Consider the following 19356-nt stretch of genomic DNA (forward strand, 5'->3'; position numbering starts at 1 on the left):
AAATTCAGAAGCCACAGCGATTATTTCTTTAAGCTATTTTGGATGATATATTATTGATGTTTAAAAAAATTAAAAGGACACTTTGCCTTACATGCAGACTAAAGCACAGTTTAATTTCTACTGCCTTCAGTCCATTTTAATAAAATTACAGCAGATGGCATGGTATAAAGTGAATTTCTAACAAATTGAACTAATTTCTCTTACATTCGGATAGCTACAATCTTACTTCTGGCTACTTACGTAAAGTACTACACTACATGAGAAAGGGTGGCAGAATCAGACCTTAAGGGGTAGAGTTCTTGTGGCTGTGTTGGTCCCAACAGTCTTGTGGCTGTGTTGAGAGAGAACAAGGTGAGTGGGGCAACATCTTTTATTGGACCAGCTTTTGTTGATGAAAGGGATAAGCCTTTGAGCTTCAAGAGCTCTTCTCGGCAGACCTGACCTGAGGAAGAGCTCTGTGAAGCTCAAAAACTTGTCCTCCACCATCAGAAGTGGGTCCAATAAAAGATATTACCTCACCCACTTTGTCTCTCTCCAAAGGGCGAGTCACAAAGGGACTTAGGCCTTGCAATACTTGGTACTGTGATGCTTAGGTGGCCTGCCACTCTGTGGAATTCATAGTCCCAAGTTAGGTGCCCAGGCCTGCGAAGAGTTAGGTGCCTAAGAATGGGATTCACAAAAGCCAGCACACTGAACAGGGAGCTGCCTCACACAGCCAGTAGGAAATGCTGAGGAGACAGGTGCAGTTTAAGCTCCACTTCTCAAAGGAATTTAGCTGCCTAAATTCAGGCCAAAGGGAGATGCCTATCTCTGCTCGGGATTAAGAGCCATGAACCCTCTCCTGGAGTTAGGTGCCTAAGCCCTTTCTTGAAAAAAAAACAAAACAAAAAAACTGTGGTGCTTGTGCTTCCTCCCCACTTTATTAGCTTTTGCCTAGTGGTTATAGCAGTCAATCCAGTCAATTCCATTCCTCCTTCTGTCTGGTGTGGAGCAGGAATTTGAATCAGAAGAGTGCTCTAATCACTGAGCTATGGGATATTATGGGGTGTCTCTCTGTCTCTCCTGTTGAAATTGTTCCATTTTGTATAACCAATTAAATAGAGATCTGAACAGAGAATTGAACAGAGAATATCCTGGGTGACTGTGCTAACTACTCAGCTAAAGATTATAAAGGTACGACCATCACTTCCTCCTCTGGCCTTCGAGTACATCTACTGGATCAGGCCCTGCAGGTGACAAAGGTAGGGCAATGCCTAGTTTTACAATTCTGCCACCGCTTAGGCATGAGCTAGGCACCTGGACATCAGCACTGAGTTAGCTGTGCACATGCTCAGCAGCAGATATTTAGGTGCCTATACTGGGAAAAAGATAGACTTAGAGGCCTACAGAATTAGGCAGCAGCTAAGTGGTGAATGCCAGTGGTAGCTAAATGTTGGACTTAAGCAGTTAGTGGCAGTTAGACACTTTAATCCCTTTGTGAATCTGGACCTAAGTGTATAGGAGTCCAATCCAGCAAGCCCTCTACATGCAGGACTCCGGTTTAAGCACTGAGAATTTTGTGCACAGAAGGGTTGGGTGCATATCTATCTTTATATAGATCTTGAAATGCATAACCTACAGTAAGAAACATATTTATATCTCAGATTTGACACAGCTAGTTAGCTATAAGTGGCAATAGGGCTACTAAGAATGAGCACGCTCCAAGAATCCACCAACATTTCACTGTGAGGAAGCAAGCTGGTCTTGTGGTTAAGATACTGGATTGGCAATCCGGGTTCAATTCTTGTCTGTGATCATAGGCAAGTCACTTAACCAGACTTAATTCCCTATTTGTGAAAGAGGGGTGATAATACTTTGTCTGCCTTTGCCTATTAGAGTCTGCGCTCTTCAAGATAAGGACTGTTTCTTACAGTTTTACTGTGTATGTAGTGCTTAGCAAAACAGGACTTCAATCTTGGGTTTGGGTTGCTCTAGACATTTCTGTAATCCAAATAATAAAGTCACCAGGTGTCACTCTGCAAAGTGCAGTTTGGGCCTTCTCTAGCTGACAGCTCTGTTCCAGATGTTGTCTAGGAATAGAACTGGTTAAAAAATTTAAAATTTTGGAATGTCAACATAAATATGGTGAAATTTTGATGAAAACAGTGTTTTTGACCAGCTATAACAGTGGTTCCCAAACTTGTTCCGCCGCTTCTGCAGGGAAAGCCCCTGGCGGCCCGGGCCAGTTTGTTTACCTTCTGCGTCCGCAGGTTCGGCCCATCACGGCTCCCAATGGCCACGGTTCGTTGCTCCAGGACAATGGGAGCTGCTGGAAGCGGCGCAGGCCGAGGGACATACTGGCCGCCGCTTCCAGCAGTTCCCATTGGCCTGGAGCAGCGAACCGCGGCCACTGGGAGCTGCGATCGGCCAAACCTGCGGACGCGGAAGGTAAACAAACCAGTCCCCGGCCCGTCAGAGGCTTTCCCTGCACAAGCGGCGGAACAAGTTTGGGAACCACTGAGCTATAAACAGGAAGGGGGACAAGCACCATACAGCTGACGAAGTAAAAAATGACAGGTGACTGGGGCAAGGGGATAAGGGTGATGAGCTTTTCCTATCCTTTCCCAACAACACCCTTCTATACCTGGAGAAGAAGGGAGGAGCCCTTAAAAAGATCCAAACTGGTAACTAGGGTGAGAACTGGACATAGAAGCAGATTTAATCCAATAAAGCCTTTTGTTTTTAAAAAATAAAATCTTGGTTCATAGTTTGGTTTGGATCCAATTTGTCCCCACACTTGCAGGACAGCTACTCCAACATTACTAGAGGTGAAGGACCATAAAGAGAAGAACTAATGCCCATGAAACATAACCTGTGGGTGTATGGAGGGACGGCACATGACTGCATGAAATCTCCCAGCTTATTTTTTAACATGTCAACATGGACCTGGTTCTTCTGGAGCATCTGCAACAAACTGACTCTGAATAGGCCAGGCTGCTGTGGTGCCAAGATCTGCTTCCTTCCAGTGCTTGTACAGCTCTGAAAGCTGTAGATATTTATGTCTGGAAAGGTCACATATCCCACACAATCACCTGGGTACTTTCAAACTTTTCTGAACAAAATATTCCAATTGTATATTGGTCTTAAAGAAAATGTCATAAAATGATTAATGAGACAGATAAAGACATACATGTCATGGAATACTGTACTTAAAATTGTTTGTCAAGTTATTAACCGTTGAGTTTATATACCCAATAATATTAAGATTATTTAGATATTCAGGTTTATTTCCATAATTCTAAACTACATTGTAAACATTATCAGAGGCAAGACAATGAGTACTACCGCAGCTTGCTGATTTACTATATGATTAAGGAATTTTTGCTGCCTTAAATTGATAACAAACATTTTGATTTAAGATTGATAATCATTATTTCAAATCACTATCGTGGTTTTTAAAACTCAGTTTATAAATGTACAGTTCTACTCTGAAAAGTTACTCTGAAAAAATTGGCATATGGAGTTCCATGGTTACTGTCTCACTGATTCCAAATTGAATTTGCTCTGTATAAAAGTAAATAGATTATACTTTGCCAATTCCGCAAATTTACCTGGACTCTCAGGCACAAGCTGGGTTCTCTCATCCTTGCACACCATTATCAGTAATAGAGGTTCTGCAGGTCAGATCACTCACTGACTTCTGCACAACCCCATTAGCCTTCTGTGGCGTTGTACAGATACAAGCGAACGTATAATTGGAAGACAGTAGGGTTGCACAAGGGTAACCGAGGACATAATTTGCCTAGTGTGTGTCTGTTACTGGTGATAATGTACAAAAGTAAAACCTTTCTTGAGTGATACTTCCCAGCTTGAGTTTGGTCCTGAGAAAAAACATATTACATTTGATATGGAAACTGTGAGAAATAAACCTGGAATGTCGTGATGCCATTTTTAGAAAGTCACTCTTCAGAACAAAACAGCAATGTAAACTCCCTTGACTTAATTGTGCCTGAAAGGCACTACCCCAGTGGTGGCACCAACCAGGTAGAGGCAGGTACTGTGACTGCTGCTATTCCTCTTCATGAAGTTCAGTTTAGTCCTCTGACACATCTAGCCAGCTTTGCCAGGCATTGCACAGAGGAGAGGGAGAGCTGAGCATCACTTTCTTCCCACACCTTTTAAGGGCGCACAGTTGGGGAAGCAAAGGCTGCTTGTGTGTTTCCTCTTCTCTCCACATTTCTACATACGGGTCACATGCAATCCTATTTTATTAACTGGATAAATTTTGCTAAAGTAGTTCACTAACAGGAGACAGTTGCACTTCTTTAATTGTTTTGCACTTGAAGCTGTTTTTCAGTTACCTACGGTAATTGAATGGTGTTCAGAGGCAAAATTGGTTCTAGGCTACCACCATGAATCATGTTGTTAGACCTTGCAGTCTACTAGGTACAATAAATATTTTCCTCTAACCTGCTTTCCCTCTAAACAACAAAGTAATCATAATTAATTGAGTGTCACTATCCAAATGAGATCAGAATTATAAAAAGTATAATAAATTAGGTTGGTAGGTAAACCATCTGCATTGTTTTTCAGTTACAGTGCATTCACTCTTGCGGTATGGACAGCATTAAAGAGAGAGAACGCAGTTCCAAAAGTTGCAGGTAAATGTATTATTATTACTTGTCACCTATTTGGAATAAATATGTTTTGTCTTTCCTGTATTTAATTAGATCATGAAGACTCCTGCCTGTTGATGTATAAGTGAAGGAGTACAGACCAGATTAACAGAAAAATTCTGAATAATTTAAAATGGAAAGCAGGCATCCCATGCAATTATGTATTGCTGCTATTATACCTCCAGCATTCCTTTGCATCTCTTGAAATCAGTTGCTTTGATTCTAAAAAGCACTGAGTCAACCCAGTGACAAAGGTATTTCCAGAAATTATCTCTCATGGGGTTGGTCAAATTACTGCACTTCTGCAATTATCAGGCTACAATGTAGGAAGTACAGAACAATTTATTAAAGCGGTGACACATGCTAATGTCACTGTTAATGGCAGATAACTCAATGCCATTAACATGTTGTACTGTGAGTGCTTGTCAACAAGTGTCCCTGATGTATGACATCATGAAAAATCATTTGAGATAACATGACAACTATGAAATTAAACTAGGTGTGAACTGTACACCCTAGATAAAAATGATATAATGTACAGAATAGTAGAATCCATCATCCACAGTTGCATAAAACAGTACAATCTACAAAGGATTCTATCAGGAATACTCCCACAGTTTCTGCACATTAGACAACATTCTAATGCAACTTTAGACAACATTCTTACCTCACTAATTTTTGTACTATTCTTTGTTTGCTTTACTTTACTTAACCTACCTTCAATGTTCTGCTTTATAATTCTAGCTGTTGCTTATTTAAAACACTTATTTTAGATTTGTTAGCCGATTTCTTTAATTCATTTCTCTCTGGGAACACCTTCAAGTAATTGTATAATATAACATTAATAAATTAGTTCATATAGATGTATGTTAACTGCAAACAAATTAGCAACAATGAAGGCCTGATTCAAAGCTTGTTGAAGTCAATGAGATTCTTTCTAGTGCAAGGGAGAACAGAGGCACAGGTATGATACAGTAGTGTAATTGCAGATTGCCCCATTATAGAAGTTTGCAAAATGCAATGAGCCTCAACCCCAGGATAAGTTCAAGAGGTTTCAAAGTCCGCTATGAACCTTTTGCACAGCTATAATCACTCTTCCCTCACGCACATACTCACTCTGCCTGAAAATACCATTTACAGTGACAATACATTTTCCAGGTAAAAATAATGGTTTCCAGGATTCTGTAGAAAAGCATTTTTTTTGGAAAAAATATCGTTATTTGCCATTACTTCTAAGTGGGAAATCTTGATCTTCCACCAGTGGAGAATTTCTAAAATGCCGTCAGGGCAGCTTTCCTTGCCTTTGCCTGGATTACACCAGGGGACTTAATTTAAATAGTCCATACTAAAATGTAGAACTTTCATTTGAAATCAATTGACAAAAAAGGCCCCAGGTTTCTTCTGAGGCCATTCACATGTTTTTGTTCTCCAGCACAAGGGATGTCAGTTCTTCTGGTGAGAGTATTTCAAAGATATTCCCACAGTGAAGCAGAGGCAAAGTACTGCAGTCACATTTCTTTGTGAAAATGTGACTGCAGAGAAATTTGGTCTTATACTGGAAGAAAATGTGAAAATCATAAACATGACTCGAGTTGTCAGCCATTTAATAAAATGTTCAAATTCTTGCTTTCATTCACATACAAGAAACAAAGGAATAACACTGAAATAGCATCATGTTATTAATTTATACAACAGCACAATTGTTGAGGTAAAAAAATATTGCACACACTATGTTTATTTCTTTTAGTCACTATTAATTTTAGAAAGTTATAGGTAAAACTGCTTTTTATTATCTCAGAGTAGCTCTGTTGTTTGCTTTGCATTTAAAGACAATAAATGGGACTGTTCTATCTGTTACCATTTGAAGTATGGGTTTATATATAGTTTGGTCCTTTACAGATCCTTACCCGAATCATCCAGATAGCTTGAGATCATATTCCTGCTAATAGATCCATGATTTCAACTCTGCAGGGAAGGTGAAAGGGCATTACCAGTGAAGATGCCTTTCCTTTGGAGTGTATTATCCTGTTAGTTTAACAGAGCTGGAATCTGTTAATCTTGATGCCAAGCACATTTATTTTTTCCAGGGTTTTACCTGTGTGTGAGAACTGTGTGGAGGACCATTCTTTATTTTTGGTCAATCTGTTCTCCGGAACTGATTATTGCTCTATGTGCATTGCATGTAGACAGAGGTAACGAGACAGGCACCTCACTGTACATAAAGAAGAGCCCAATGCTCCCCTCTCTGAAAAGTACATGGGAGGGCAAAAACAATAGGGGAAAAACCGTTTACTAGGTTTATCTTGATGCCACAGGCTCATTTCAAAAAGGAGCAGACTGTGGTCTATGGGAGGGAGAAAGGTCACAGTTTCTTGATCCTGTGTACCCAAAGCATAAGCCTATGGAGCCTGAGCCAACCATGGCAACAGACTTTCTCTCTGAACCATTCTCTGCAGGGTCTAGTAGCCTCCTCCATTAGCTCTTTCCTCCTGTGCCTGAACACTATATCCTCTGAGGGAGCAGAAGCCACAGAGAAGAATGAATGCTGCTTGGACCTCATGCCCCACTACTGTGTAACACCACTCTCTGATCTCAGAGATTTCTCCAGGAGGGGTTTCTTCTGCTCTCAGAAAGGTGGTGCATGACACTGAGACAAGTTGTCTCCTTTCTTCATGTTTCCCATCCCTTCCACACTGGTTTGTTCCCATTCCCTCTGAGAAAGGGAAGAGAAATGTCTAGCCCTAAATAAAGTACTATGAATTAATTATAAACTAAATTAATAAAATAAATTAGCTAACAAAAAGTGGGAATGTCTAAACTAATTGGCAGTGAGGAAAAACTTATTTGTATATTGTGCAAATTTGATCTAGAACTAAATTAAAATTACAAACTAAACAAAAAACATAGTTCCTTCTTACCTTAAGGATCTTATCACCAGGCTGGAGCAGGCTGGATGCTGGTCCATCAGGCTGAACCCTAGTAACAAAGATACCCTATAAGTCAGAAGTAACAGAGGTTAGGATTCTATTACCAAGCACTAGCTAAAGGTTCTTTTGATATTTTGTATTAAAAATGGAGAAACTTCAGCAATGACCCCATTTCTATGTAGCTCAGTTTCTAAAAGGTCCCATTCACTGAGATTTAAAAAAATTTGATATTGTGCAACAGTAGAAAAACTGCCAGTAACAATGCAATAATAATTTAGAAATATACATACATGAACCAGTCACTAAGAGTGATTTGTCCAGCTCCAGAAGCATGGTGTTGAACTATATATGCACCATAGGACATTTTTATTTTAAATCATCTGGAATCCTTCCAGTACTCAGCTTTTCTGAATATACCCTGTAGATTTGACCCCAATTATCGCATGCACCTTTCAAAGATGTGTTAGAACTGTTTCTCTCATTGATAATTTTACCTATTACAAGTTTAAAAGCTTTATACAGATTTGTATGAACAGAAGTAGACCAGTGATTATAGACTTTTACTTCAGTGAAATACTGTTTCATCAAGCAAGTACCTGACTACATACATTACAGAAGCTTTCATAAAGAACTTTAAAGGATTGATGCTTGCTAAACATCCTGTAAGAGACCAATATAATCATTTCCTGAAATCTGTCCAACTGCCTGTTTGCTGATCTGAAGGCTTTAAATAATCCTGTTAATGCTTTAAAGCTAAAACTTTATAAGTAGCTAAGCAGCAGTCCCAAGTTACAGCACCTCTGTATTGTGCTCTCTTGGTGTTTCTCTGCTGATATCAATTTAATTAGTTAGGGCAGGGATTGGCAACCTTTGGCATGCGGCCCATGTGGGAAAGCCACTGGCAGGCTTTTGTTTGTTTACCTGCAGTGTCTGCAGGTTCAGCCAGCACATCCCTTGGCCCACACCGCTTCCCACAGCCCCCACTGGCTTGGGACACGGACAAATGGGTCACATTTACATTAGTTATAAAGTACATTGGAAAGACCATATTAAGCAGCATTTCAACCAATACCAATACAGTTTTAAGTACTACAGGTTCAAATGTCTATTGGTTATACAGAATAAAATGATCTACTCCCTGCAGTCCAAATTCACTAACTGACAACATAAAAAATCGTTAGAACCTGTCCATATTACATGGGTATTTTCAAAGGCGTTTGACATTTTCTGTAAATATTAATTTTCCTTTCAATTTTAATCGATGCTGATGGGAAATTTAAAAAAAAGGGGTCTAAGGCTACTTATGAGGATTTGTTTAAAAAAAATACACCAATCTTATGATTTGATGAGCATTCTCAGCTCACGCTGAAATTAGTGGGCATAGACGGGTGCAGAGATGAGGTGCTGGCCACCCAGTAGGATTGGGTCTAATCTTGACACAGAATACACCATGTTTAAAATATACAAACCTATAGTCCTTTATATGTAACAAGCTCCACTTAGTTTTAGTACACATCACAGATTAATTCAGAGGCCTCAGAGTCCACTTTCTAATCTCTAGACCATTTGAATTTGATAACCCTTGATTGTCACATTTTTATTTGTCCCCATTTTGCTGACTAAAGAAATACATCATTCTCCTAGACTATTTAGTGTAAACATGCAATGGATCCAGATATTTATTACCAAAAACTTCACAATCCTGATTACTAAAAGGCATGCTCGTTTATAGGGAAGTTTGTGCAGAGTCTTCTATAGACCTTTCCACAACTATTAATCTGCAGAGTACAGATAGAATCTGTTGTGTTTGGCAGAGTAGGCAAAAGTCTAGGCAATTGAAGCTAGTTAATGATACTACTACTGTTTAAAATACCAGTGAATTTATCCTCCTAGTTAGCGGACCAATCCAACTCCCACTGAAATCAACAGGAATCTTTTCAACTACTTCAGAAGGAGTTGGATCAGGTCCTAGGTTTGTTCTGGAAAAAATATACCCTTACAACGAGGGTGACCAGGTGTTGCTGTTGCCCAGCCCTCTTCTCCTCCAGAAGGAGTTGGAGGTATGTGTGTCCCCATCTCCGAGTGCTGGGAATGTGGCTACACCCCCATCCCCCTCACTGCATCCCTCTCCGTCCCACCCCCCTCCCACACTCCAAGGCCCCTGTCATTGCATCCCTCCCCTCCCTGTCCCACCCCCCGTCCCCCATCCCCCTCACTGCATCCCTCCCCGTCCCATCCTGCCCCCAACACCATCCATCCCAGCCCTGTACCCTCTACAGTGCTCTCCTACCCATCTTCTCCACCTCCCAGACCACCACCCCCATGTCCCTCACCCCCTCACACCCTTGCATCCCATTCACCTCCATACACTGCTGCACTCCCATTATGTCACTATACACCCTGTGCCCCCTACACCCCCTGTAGCCTTCTGCCTCCCCCTGCATCCCCACTGGCCCCCACAGACCCCCCCATACCCTCCTTCTCACCTCCACCCTGCTCTCGTCCTTGGCCTCTTTCCCTCTCCATCCCCTCTCCTTCACCCCCACCTCCATCTTTTCCCCTCCAGGCAGCACCCAGAAAAGTGTATGAAAAAGTGTCTCTGTGTCAGCAAGTGTGTGCATGCATGCATTGTATGTGTGTAAGAGACTGTGTGTCTTTGTGTAGGGAAGTGTGTGTATTGCCGGATGTGTGTATAACTGTGTGAATAAAATTTGCAGCCTAACTCTCTGACTTTTATTTCTTTTTCTGGCTTGTGCACAAAAAATTGATGACATAAAATATGTCTGTGTATTCATTTCATAACAAGTTTTTAAAACAGAAGGGAACTCTAAAAGAAATGTATTATTTCTTAAAAAGTGAATGTTGTTGACTAGTAATTGCAGAAGAGCCAATGTATCATACATTTGTCCCCACCTTTGTCTAGCTACATTATAAACTCTTTGTTGCAGACTCTCTTTTTATGTGTATGTCCAGCACCTATCAACATGGAGTCCTGATCTTAGTTGGGGTCTCTAGGCACTAAACAACAATTGTAATAATAAATAATGTGGAAGTATACGTGTTAGTGCATGCTAGATGTGTACACATGAATACATGTGTGTATCTGCATGTAGGTGTGGAAGTCAGTTTCTACATATTTATTTATATAGATATTTGGACAGGTGTGCATTTCTGTGGTTTTGCTCTACGGATTTGTATTTGGGCTTCAGGACTGGGCCTTTAATGGACCCATTGCAGCTTTGATAATGTGTGGTCCTAATTCCACAAATAAATTTACAATAACTTTAGTGAACAAAAAACTGGAGCTGGTTATGAAAAATCGGAAGAGGGAAAGGAAAGAATCATGAAAACCTTTGTGAAATTTCATTTTTTAAAAAATTACCCTTTTTGACTATTTTGCTGCCAGCTCTAGCATCCTGTAACAAATAAAACCTGAACTTAGCATAATACATCTGTCAAAACAATAAATATGCCTGTTTGGGCCTTGCAGTGAAAATGAGCACATGACCGAGGGTGGGAAGAGCAAGCGATGGAGGGAGGGGGGATGGAGGGAACAGGGGCGGGGCCTTGGGCAGGGGCGGGGCCTCAGGGAAGGGGAAGGGCAGTGATGGGGCAGCAGGCGGGGCAAGGGTGTTCGGTTTACTGGAATTAGGAAATTGGCAACCCTACTTACAACAAGTCAAGGAAGTTGGTACTTGGGAAAAGGCAAACTGCGTGAAAAGATTAACTAGTGCAATAAAGGGAATAGCCTGTTTTGATTAAACCTTTATTTATCAACCAGAAGGAAAATACCCATTTTTGTTTAAAAAAGTCACATCCTGGACCAATTTCTGTATGTTCACAACTTCTATTGAATTTCACATGCTTGTATCTGAGGACATTGTTTGGCTCTCTGTAATAAAGACCATTAGGAAGAAATTCACATCTTACCTTATCAGAAGGTTTGAATGGATTTCCTTGTCCACTTATTCCACCACTGATACTAAATCCCAGTCCAGGATTCTTTTCTATTCTCACACAAAACTATGTTAAAAAGATATGGAAAGATAATCGAACACCATCATTAAAGCTAATCTTCTAAACAATTGTGTCTCTGCCTGACACATTTTGGTTTATGGTTAACTATTGGAGTTGACCATTCTGAATTATATTGTACAGAGTATTAAAAACCATAATAATGTTGTTTTGAAGTACACAAATGTGATATTTCATCATTTTTAATATGCCCTCACATTTCTGAGGATCATGCAAACAATAACTGTGCCTGACAGGTACTGTTTCTTCTTTATTCGTCTGACTGAAGAACACCTTACAAAGTAACTGTTAATCTAACTAACTCAAAAGAAAATAGCCACAAAGGGCAAAATTAAAAGAAACTGATGAGGAAAGTTATTACACGCAGTGTCCTCATTTCAGATCACTGCACTTTTGGTGGTTTAAAAGGAACTGAAGGCTAGCTAAGGCCTCTCCCCATTTTATATCCTCAGAATCCTCTATGAGGGAGGGATGAGGTGAGTGACGTTCACAGACACTGCTCACTAGAAAAATTCTGCAACTCAATGCCAGAGGCACCAGACACCACCAGTGGTAATATGCAGAAGCCACGTGAAAAAATGCGGTTTCTCATTTCTCTGAGTCTTACTCCTTAAAAGCTCTTTTTCTTCAATGTTTTGTTTATTTAATGTTCAGACATCTAAAATACACACTCTTCCTCATACCTAAGAGCCTATACACTATTCAATAAAACACATCTAAATGCACATGAATCCTCCTTTCTTCAGTGGTAGAAAATAGGATCATCCTCCACAACCAATCAATTCCCCCATCATCCCTTGGTACTCTGCCTCTCAAATTAATGCCAGAAAGAAGAGATTGGCTGCATTGTGTCCTAAAGGCCAAAAAACTCTGGATCCGTTGGACCATCTCAGAAAGTGTCAATTCTTAGATTAATAATGATACTATTAAAATAACTGCAATAATAGGCCTGTTATGGCTCCCATTAAAGTAAATGGAAAAATATATGAATTTGCATTGTGTCGGACTTTAGGTTTTCAGTTAATGTTAAGTAAAAACATCACATTTAAATTTAAGCAGTACTTTCAGGAATAAAACTTTAAAAACACATTTATGTATAAATCTGTCAGCTGTCCACAACATGGGTACATTTATGACATACTTGTTACTCAAGCACCCATCTTAATTAGTCAATCAGGGGAAAATGTCAGTAACCTTTCTGATAAAAAGTGGATCATATTTGTTTGTAAGTAGGCTTTTTAGGTTTCCAAATATTATAAGTATTCAAGTACCCAGTTAGAAAGTGGACAGGAATGGGAGTGGGTATACATTTTCCAAGTGAAACAAATTGCTACAGGCACAAATAAAAAGACTGGAGCTGATTAAGGCCCCTGAGACATTTCAATGAATGCTTTTAGAAAAATGGCATGATCAATAGTACAATTTGTGTCCATTCAATTTGCTAGTACTGTGTTAAGTGCAACCTCAGTGGAATAATGCAACCATAAAACAAAACCAAAATGCTTTGAAAAAAATCATGATTCTGTTGCAGACAGAAAGTTATCTTTAAAATCTATCCACAGGAATTCAAATATAAGTAGGCTCAAAGTTCTGCTCCTTCCATAAAATATCAGACTAATCACTCACATTATTCAATGTTGTGTATATGGTAACTGCCATTCATAATCAACAAGCCCAAGCATGTACACACAATCATAAAACACGAATCAAAATCCTTGGAAATTGATAACCCTTACATAGACCAAGAATCACAACTTCCTGTTAATATAGCCCCTCACTTTCCTAACAATTTAGCTGCTACCTGACAGGAAACCTCCCCCCCCCCAAATGTTGCTTCATCAGCATGTTATTTATATACACATTTTCTCACCTGCTCTTGATAACCATCCATACTCCTCTGCCCTTTGGTTTGAATTAAGCACCTCCCCGCCTGAGGTGCCCGAGAGCTCTGTGAAGAAGGGATCTGAATTGGCAGTGGTGATTGAAACTGCTGAATGGTAACTTTATTCATGTTTCCTTCATATTGCTGCTCTCGACTCCGATGTTGTAGGCTTTGAGATCCCATCAAAGTCTGGATATGGCTACCTGCCTGTGGGTAACGTAACCCGTTAGGCCAGAAATTCAGGAAGCTGAAAAGAAGCAATTATTACAACTTACACAGTCAAGTAAAAGCAAACCTCTTAAATAAATATCAGAGGTTTGCCTTTTGACCACAGTTGGAAACAACCGTGATTAAAACCAGCAAGGATTTATCCATTGCATTTAGTGAATCTAGGAGCCATAACTGAGATCAAATGTACAGAGTCTGATACATAAAAGCAAAATATTTTATGCCTTATTTCATGTTATATGTTTCTGGTCAGAAAATCTCATGAAATGAAAATATATAACGATGAAATAAATAAGATGATTTTGCAGCACATTCTAAAAAATGTTAAATATTGGGTAGCATTGAATTTGAGGATAGTTTGGAATAGAGCTTATTCTCTATTGATCACAAATATTGGCCTAAATTGTACACTGTTTCAGGATTATCTATTAAAAATCACATTTTATAATATAGTTTAAATTCAGTGCTTTTGTTTATAATCATGTCACAGGCTAGCAGAAGCCAAGTGGATACTATTCAGTGTCAATGCATTGTCCCAATAAAGAATGTGTTTTTTACATGACCTTATGTTTACCAATGTCACTAATCGGATTATCAACTTTTTGAAAAGAGCTAGTAGTTTGTAATTTGAAAAGATTCAAACTTTTCTAAATTATGGAAAATATTGAACTGGTGTTATTTTTTTCACTGTCTTTTGATATTTATCAGAGAAAGGCCACTGATAATAGTCTTCAATCCCTGCTTATCTGTCACATTTTCAATTTTATTGCTCTAACATGTGGGGTTTGGTTTGTATGTTACTCTATTCTTGACATGGTAAAGTTGCACACTTGCTTACTTTTCAACATACATTCTGCTTATACACATACATTACATACACATTTGAGTCAAATCATTTAAAAATAAATTAATTGAAAACAATTTATACTGTTTATGATGACAGGATTGAACTGTTGATGCTTATTAATAATTGGCATGCAACTTAGCCATAAAGGAATGAGTAAAATGAATGCTCCAAGGAATGCTCATATCTTACTACCTCCATGAAACATCACAATCCTATGTTACTGGCCATCTTTAGAGTACGTAAACTCAGCAATTTATGACAGGCATGTTAGAGACCCTGAGAGAACTTCAGTGCCTTGCCCAAGATCACAGAGGCAGAACATGGCCAGAAGGAGAAATCTGATCTAGTGACTCAAAACAATATGCCTTAATGATAACTGGCCAGATCCTTAGCTGTTTAATGAAGCTATGCCAATTTATACAAGCTGAGGATCTGGCCAGAATATATCCGTAGTTTCACATTGACTCTGTACTTGGATTTTCATAGAATCATAGAATCATAGAATATCAGGGTTGGAAGGGACCTCAGGAGGTCATCTCGTCCAACCCCCTGCTCAAAGCAGGACCAATCCACAACTAAATCATCCCAGCCAGGGCTTTGTCAAGCCTGACCTTAAAAACTTCTAAGGAAGGAGATTCCACCACCTCCCTAGGTAACGCATTCCAGTGTTTCACCACCCTAGTGAAAATTTTTTTCCTAATATCCAACCTAAACCTCCCCCACTGCAACTTGAGACCATTACTCCTTGTTCTGTCATCAGCTACCACTGAGAACAGTCTAGAGCCATCCTCTTTGGAACCCCCTTTCAGGTAGTTGAAAGCAGCTATCAAATCCCCCCTCATTCTTCTCTTCCGCAGACTAAACAATCCCAGTTCCCTCAGCCTCTCCTCATAAGTCATGTGTTCCAGTCCCCTAATCATTTTTGTTGCCCTCCGCTGGACGTTTTCCAATTTTTCCACATCCTTCTTGTAGTGTGGGACACAGTACTCCAGATGAGTCCTCACCAATGTCGAATAGAGGGGAACGATCACGTCTCTCGATCTGCTGGCAATGCCCCTACGTATACATCCCAAAATGCCATTGGCCTTCTTGGCAACAAGGGCACACTGTTGACTCATATCCAGCTTCTCGTCCACTGTAACCCCAGGTCCTTTTCTGCAGAACTGCTGCCGAGCCATTCGGTCCCTAGTCTGTAGCGGTGCATGGGATTCTTCCGTCCTAAGTGCAAGACTCTGCACTTGTCCTTGTTGAACCCCATCAGATTTCTTTTGGCCCAATCCTCTAATTTTGTCTAGGTCCCTCTGTATCCTATCCCTACCCTCCAGCGTATCTACCTCTCCTCCCAGTTTAGTGTAATCTGCAAACTTGCTGAGGGTGCTATCCACACCATCCTCCAGATCATTTATGAAGATATTGAACAAAACCGGCCTGAGGACCGACCCTTGGGGCACTCCTCTTGATACCGGCTGCCAACTAGACATGGAGCCATTGATCACTGCCCGTTGAGCCCGACTATTTTCACCAGATAGTCATCATGGGATGCTTGAAAATGAGTAGCATCTCATCAGCTTCAAGTCACGGCACAAATGTAACCTGAAGATGTCCTTCACAGAAGTCCACAGCAGGTGGACTGTCTTCCTCAGAGGAAGAAATCTGCTTAAAGGTCTTAAATACAGAAATTGTGGCCCAACACCAAAAAAATCTTCATATCTATTTTATTGGCTTGGATCACCTCAGGACTGAGTGACAGATGCACATAATGAAAACAAAACAGAGCACCAGCTCCTCAGCTATGGCCAAGGCATGCACTCAACTCAGAAGAGGAGGGCAACAGCAGTTTTAATCACTTTTGCATATTCTAATTCTAGGCCAGCAGTCCATTGGTCATGTGTACTAGCATAGACCACTAACTTGTACCAAATTCACCACAGACCAAATGAATCTCAAGGGGCTCATACAGCAGCCAAGGTGCAGAAATGCCCTGGCCCACACACCTTTTCCCTAGCCATGTTCCCTATATCAGCTGCAAGGAAGGGAGTGGGTGATGTTGGTGCTTGTATTCTGGCTCCATGCCACTGGGGTGATCCTCTTGTGGCAGATACACCAGGTTTATGTCTGGCTATCTTTCTTCTATTTCCCCTCCTTCATTCAACCTCATTCATCTGCCCCTTGAGCAATCCCCAGCTTCAATTTCAGTGATCTTATTTCCTAACAGTGAATCCCTTTCTTTCTCATAAATGAGCAGTTAACTCATAAGATAAATATGTAGATGACTTTGTCAACTAGTTTCTCGTAGGCACCACAGAAAAAGTGCATCTCCAGTATTAAAATGAGGAGAGGACTGTTTTTCAGCAAATGAATAAATTTACAGAGTGGCATTCTAAATCAAAGGGCAAAAATACCAAACTACTTTTTAATGGAAATATTCTAATGAATGCCTGCAGATTACTGTGTAATTGATCACCTTGGAGCTAGAAGTAACCAGCATTTAATCTACACGCTGCATAGTTAAGAGGAGAGAAATAACCATGAATTACTATGTAATTGTATAGTTGCACGGTAATTACCATGGTTGTATGGTACAATACATACATACTGCAGTTACATGGTGATAACCCACTGCCTCGTAGTTACCATGTAACTAATCAACACTGGTCCTACAGGTATGGATCATTTACATGATATATATTCTGTCATTTAAACTGAAGAAATTAGATTTATTATGGATAGGTTACACACATGGGGCTCTGTACCAGATTCTGCTCTCATTTGCATTGACACAAACCCATTAAAGCTAGTGTGATTATGCTAGTGGAAGTGCAGTTTTACCCCTTATTTATTTTTACAAAATCACATTATTCAGTATATGAGAATTTAATTTTACAGAAGACTCTGAAATTAATTTCAAAATGATTGCTACATTTAAGCCTTCAACTGGTGAAAAAACAAAACAAAATATTCTAGGTCACGTTCAATGCAAGGGAAATTAGCATTGTCATAAATACACGTTAAAATACCTATTGAGAATAAAAAGTAAATAATATTCATCATTCATTCTCTCTTTCATTTTCATAGATTTTGTTTGCAAAGATTATATCAATGCTTCTTGTGCCTTTATAGCATGGTTTCTGCTGTATAAAGGTTAAGTTGAGAATAAATCCTTTTCTAGAAACAGAAATCACTTAGAAACAGAAACAGAAATTCTGCTGAAAAAACATCTCTATTGTATGGAATGTTTTCCCTTGATTTCATTTGTATTCTATATATTATTTTAACATCCATCATAAAAGTTAATTATTTGAAGCTGGGAGTCCGTTATTGCCAATGCAATTCAAACTGCTGACGATGGCTACAACAATGGATAGTGCCAATGAGTTAAACAGATTCTGATGCATTGTGTAATGTTTTAACATACCACATACCACATCTGTATAGCAGGATATTGAAATGTCTAATACGGATTTCACTTTGCAGTTTCTTATCACAATAATGCATATCAGAGTTCCAATACAAGATATAAAATATATTGTTTGAGCTGATGAGTCTAATCCTGACCTCACATATATTGGAGAAAATCAGGTGTAACTCCTCTCAGGAAGTAGAATCCTTCTCCCAGTTCCTGTGTATACTATACAATCCCTTTGAGTGGTTCAGCCTACTCTCAGTGCCCAGCTCCACAAATGCAAGGCCAGGGCTCCATCTGCCTTCAACCACCCTTTGTCTCTTGCAATGATTTATGTTTCTGGGGGTTCCAGGAGGGAACGGTCCCTGGGCTGCACTGAGCAGAGTGACTTCTATTGCATCTGGACCTGATGCCCTACTTGAGCAATTCTCCTGCACATTTATAAATGACCTCTTTTCACTCTATAATTTTTGTAATGGCAAAGACTGCTGCTTCTGTGTTGAATGAAAAAATCTGAAGCCAGTAGGAAAATATTTACCTGATCAATACTTAAAGGTATTTGAAGTGCAGCATTCGCAAATATATTCATTATGTCTTTGGACCTGACTCTGATTCACGTACACCATTTTTACTCACTTCCTCTGTTCACTCCTCTAACTAGTGCAAGAAAGATCAGAACCAACACGTGTAGATTAACAATTTAATTATCACTAATATTTTTACAGTTAGATCTTTTTAAACTTAAGTTTTTAAAACATTTTAGTTTATTAAAATCCTTTGTCCTTCAGTTTTATGAATATTCATTAAAAAATTTACCACCAATGGCCAAATTTTCAGCAAGCCTTGAGCTGGTCTCTTTCTCCGCCACTTAGTTTTAAATTACTGCATTAAATTACTGTACCCTAAGAATGTAGGAATATAAATATTTTGTGCAGCTCGAGTGTGCAGTTATTTGCCCAGCTCTCTAGTTTGTGTATGCAGAACATACTGGTACATGCATCCACTTTTGCAAACATAATAAGTTAACTTGGCATAAATGAGCTCAAAAAACAGGTTAGAACTGAAAATATGACCCTTAGATTATGAATTTACAAGCTGTTCTAAGCCTTGAAGAAAAAATGCATTGCACCTATCCTGTGTCCACTAAAGCCAACTGGAGTAAGGGGATTGCTGCTGATTTTGGTGGGAGAAGGAAAAAGCTGCCAGTACATAAATGTCTGATTTTATATCATCATGTTGCTACTGGTTACCTTTTTAGTAATGGTATCTGGTGGCACATCCCGCCTTCCAAGTGGATATGGATTCCATTGGCTACTAGCAGAAACATCTTCTTGTCCATTGTCTAGAATGTTGCTCTGCTGTGATGGGGTCTGTTGTAA

At 39.6% G+C, this 19356-nt stretch overlaps 1 protein-coding gene across 6 annotated transcripts in view; it reads right to left on the reverse strand.

The window, feature by feature from the left end:
• The window catches only part of LRRC7 (leucine rich repeat containing 7), a 358746-nt gene that overhangs the window by 19390 nt on the left and 320000 nt on the right, over positions 1-19356 (reverse strand). For 4 of the 6 annotated variants that reach the window (XM_043520844.1, XM_027825894.3, XM_043520845.1 and 1 more), the window contains 4 exons: positions 19228-19347; positions 13488-13706; positions 11513-11605; positions 7574-7648 (listed from right to left, as the gene is read on the reverse strand). In XM_043520844.1, the coding sequence (XP_043376779.1) occupies positions 7574-7648; positions 11513-11605; positions 13488-13706; positions 19228-19347 (507 nt within the window). The remainder of the gene's footprint in view (positions 1-7573; positions 7649-11512; positions 11606-13487; positions 13707-19227; positions 19348-19356) is intronic. The other 2 variants (XM_043520847.1, XM_043520848.1) reach the window with 1 other exon arrangement.

The sequence above is a fragment of the Chelonia mydas genome, chromosome 8 (assembly GCF_015237465.2).
Source record: "Chelonia mydas isolate rCheMyd1 chromosome 8, rCheMyd1.pri.v2, whole genome shotgun sequence".
Lineage (NCBI taxonomy): Eukaryota > Metazoa > Chordata > Testudines > Cheloniidae > Chelonia > Chelonia mydas.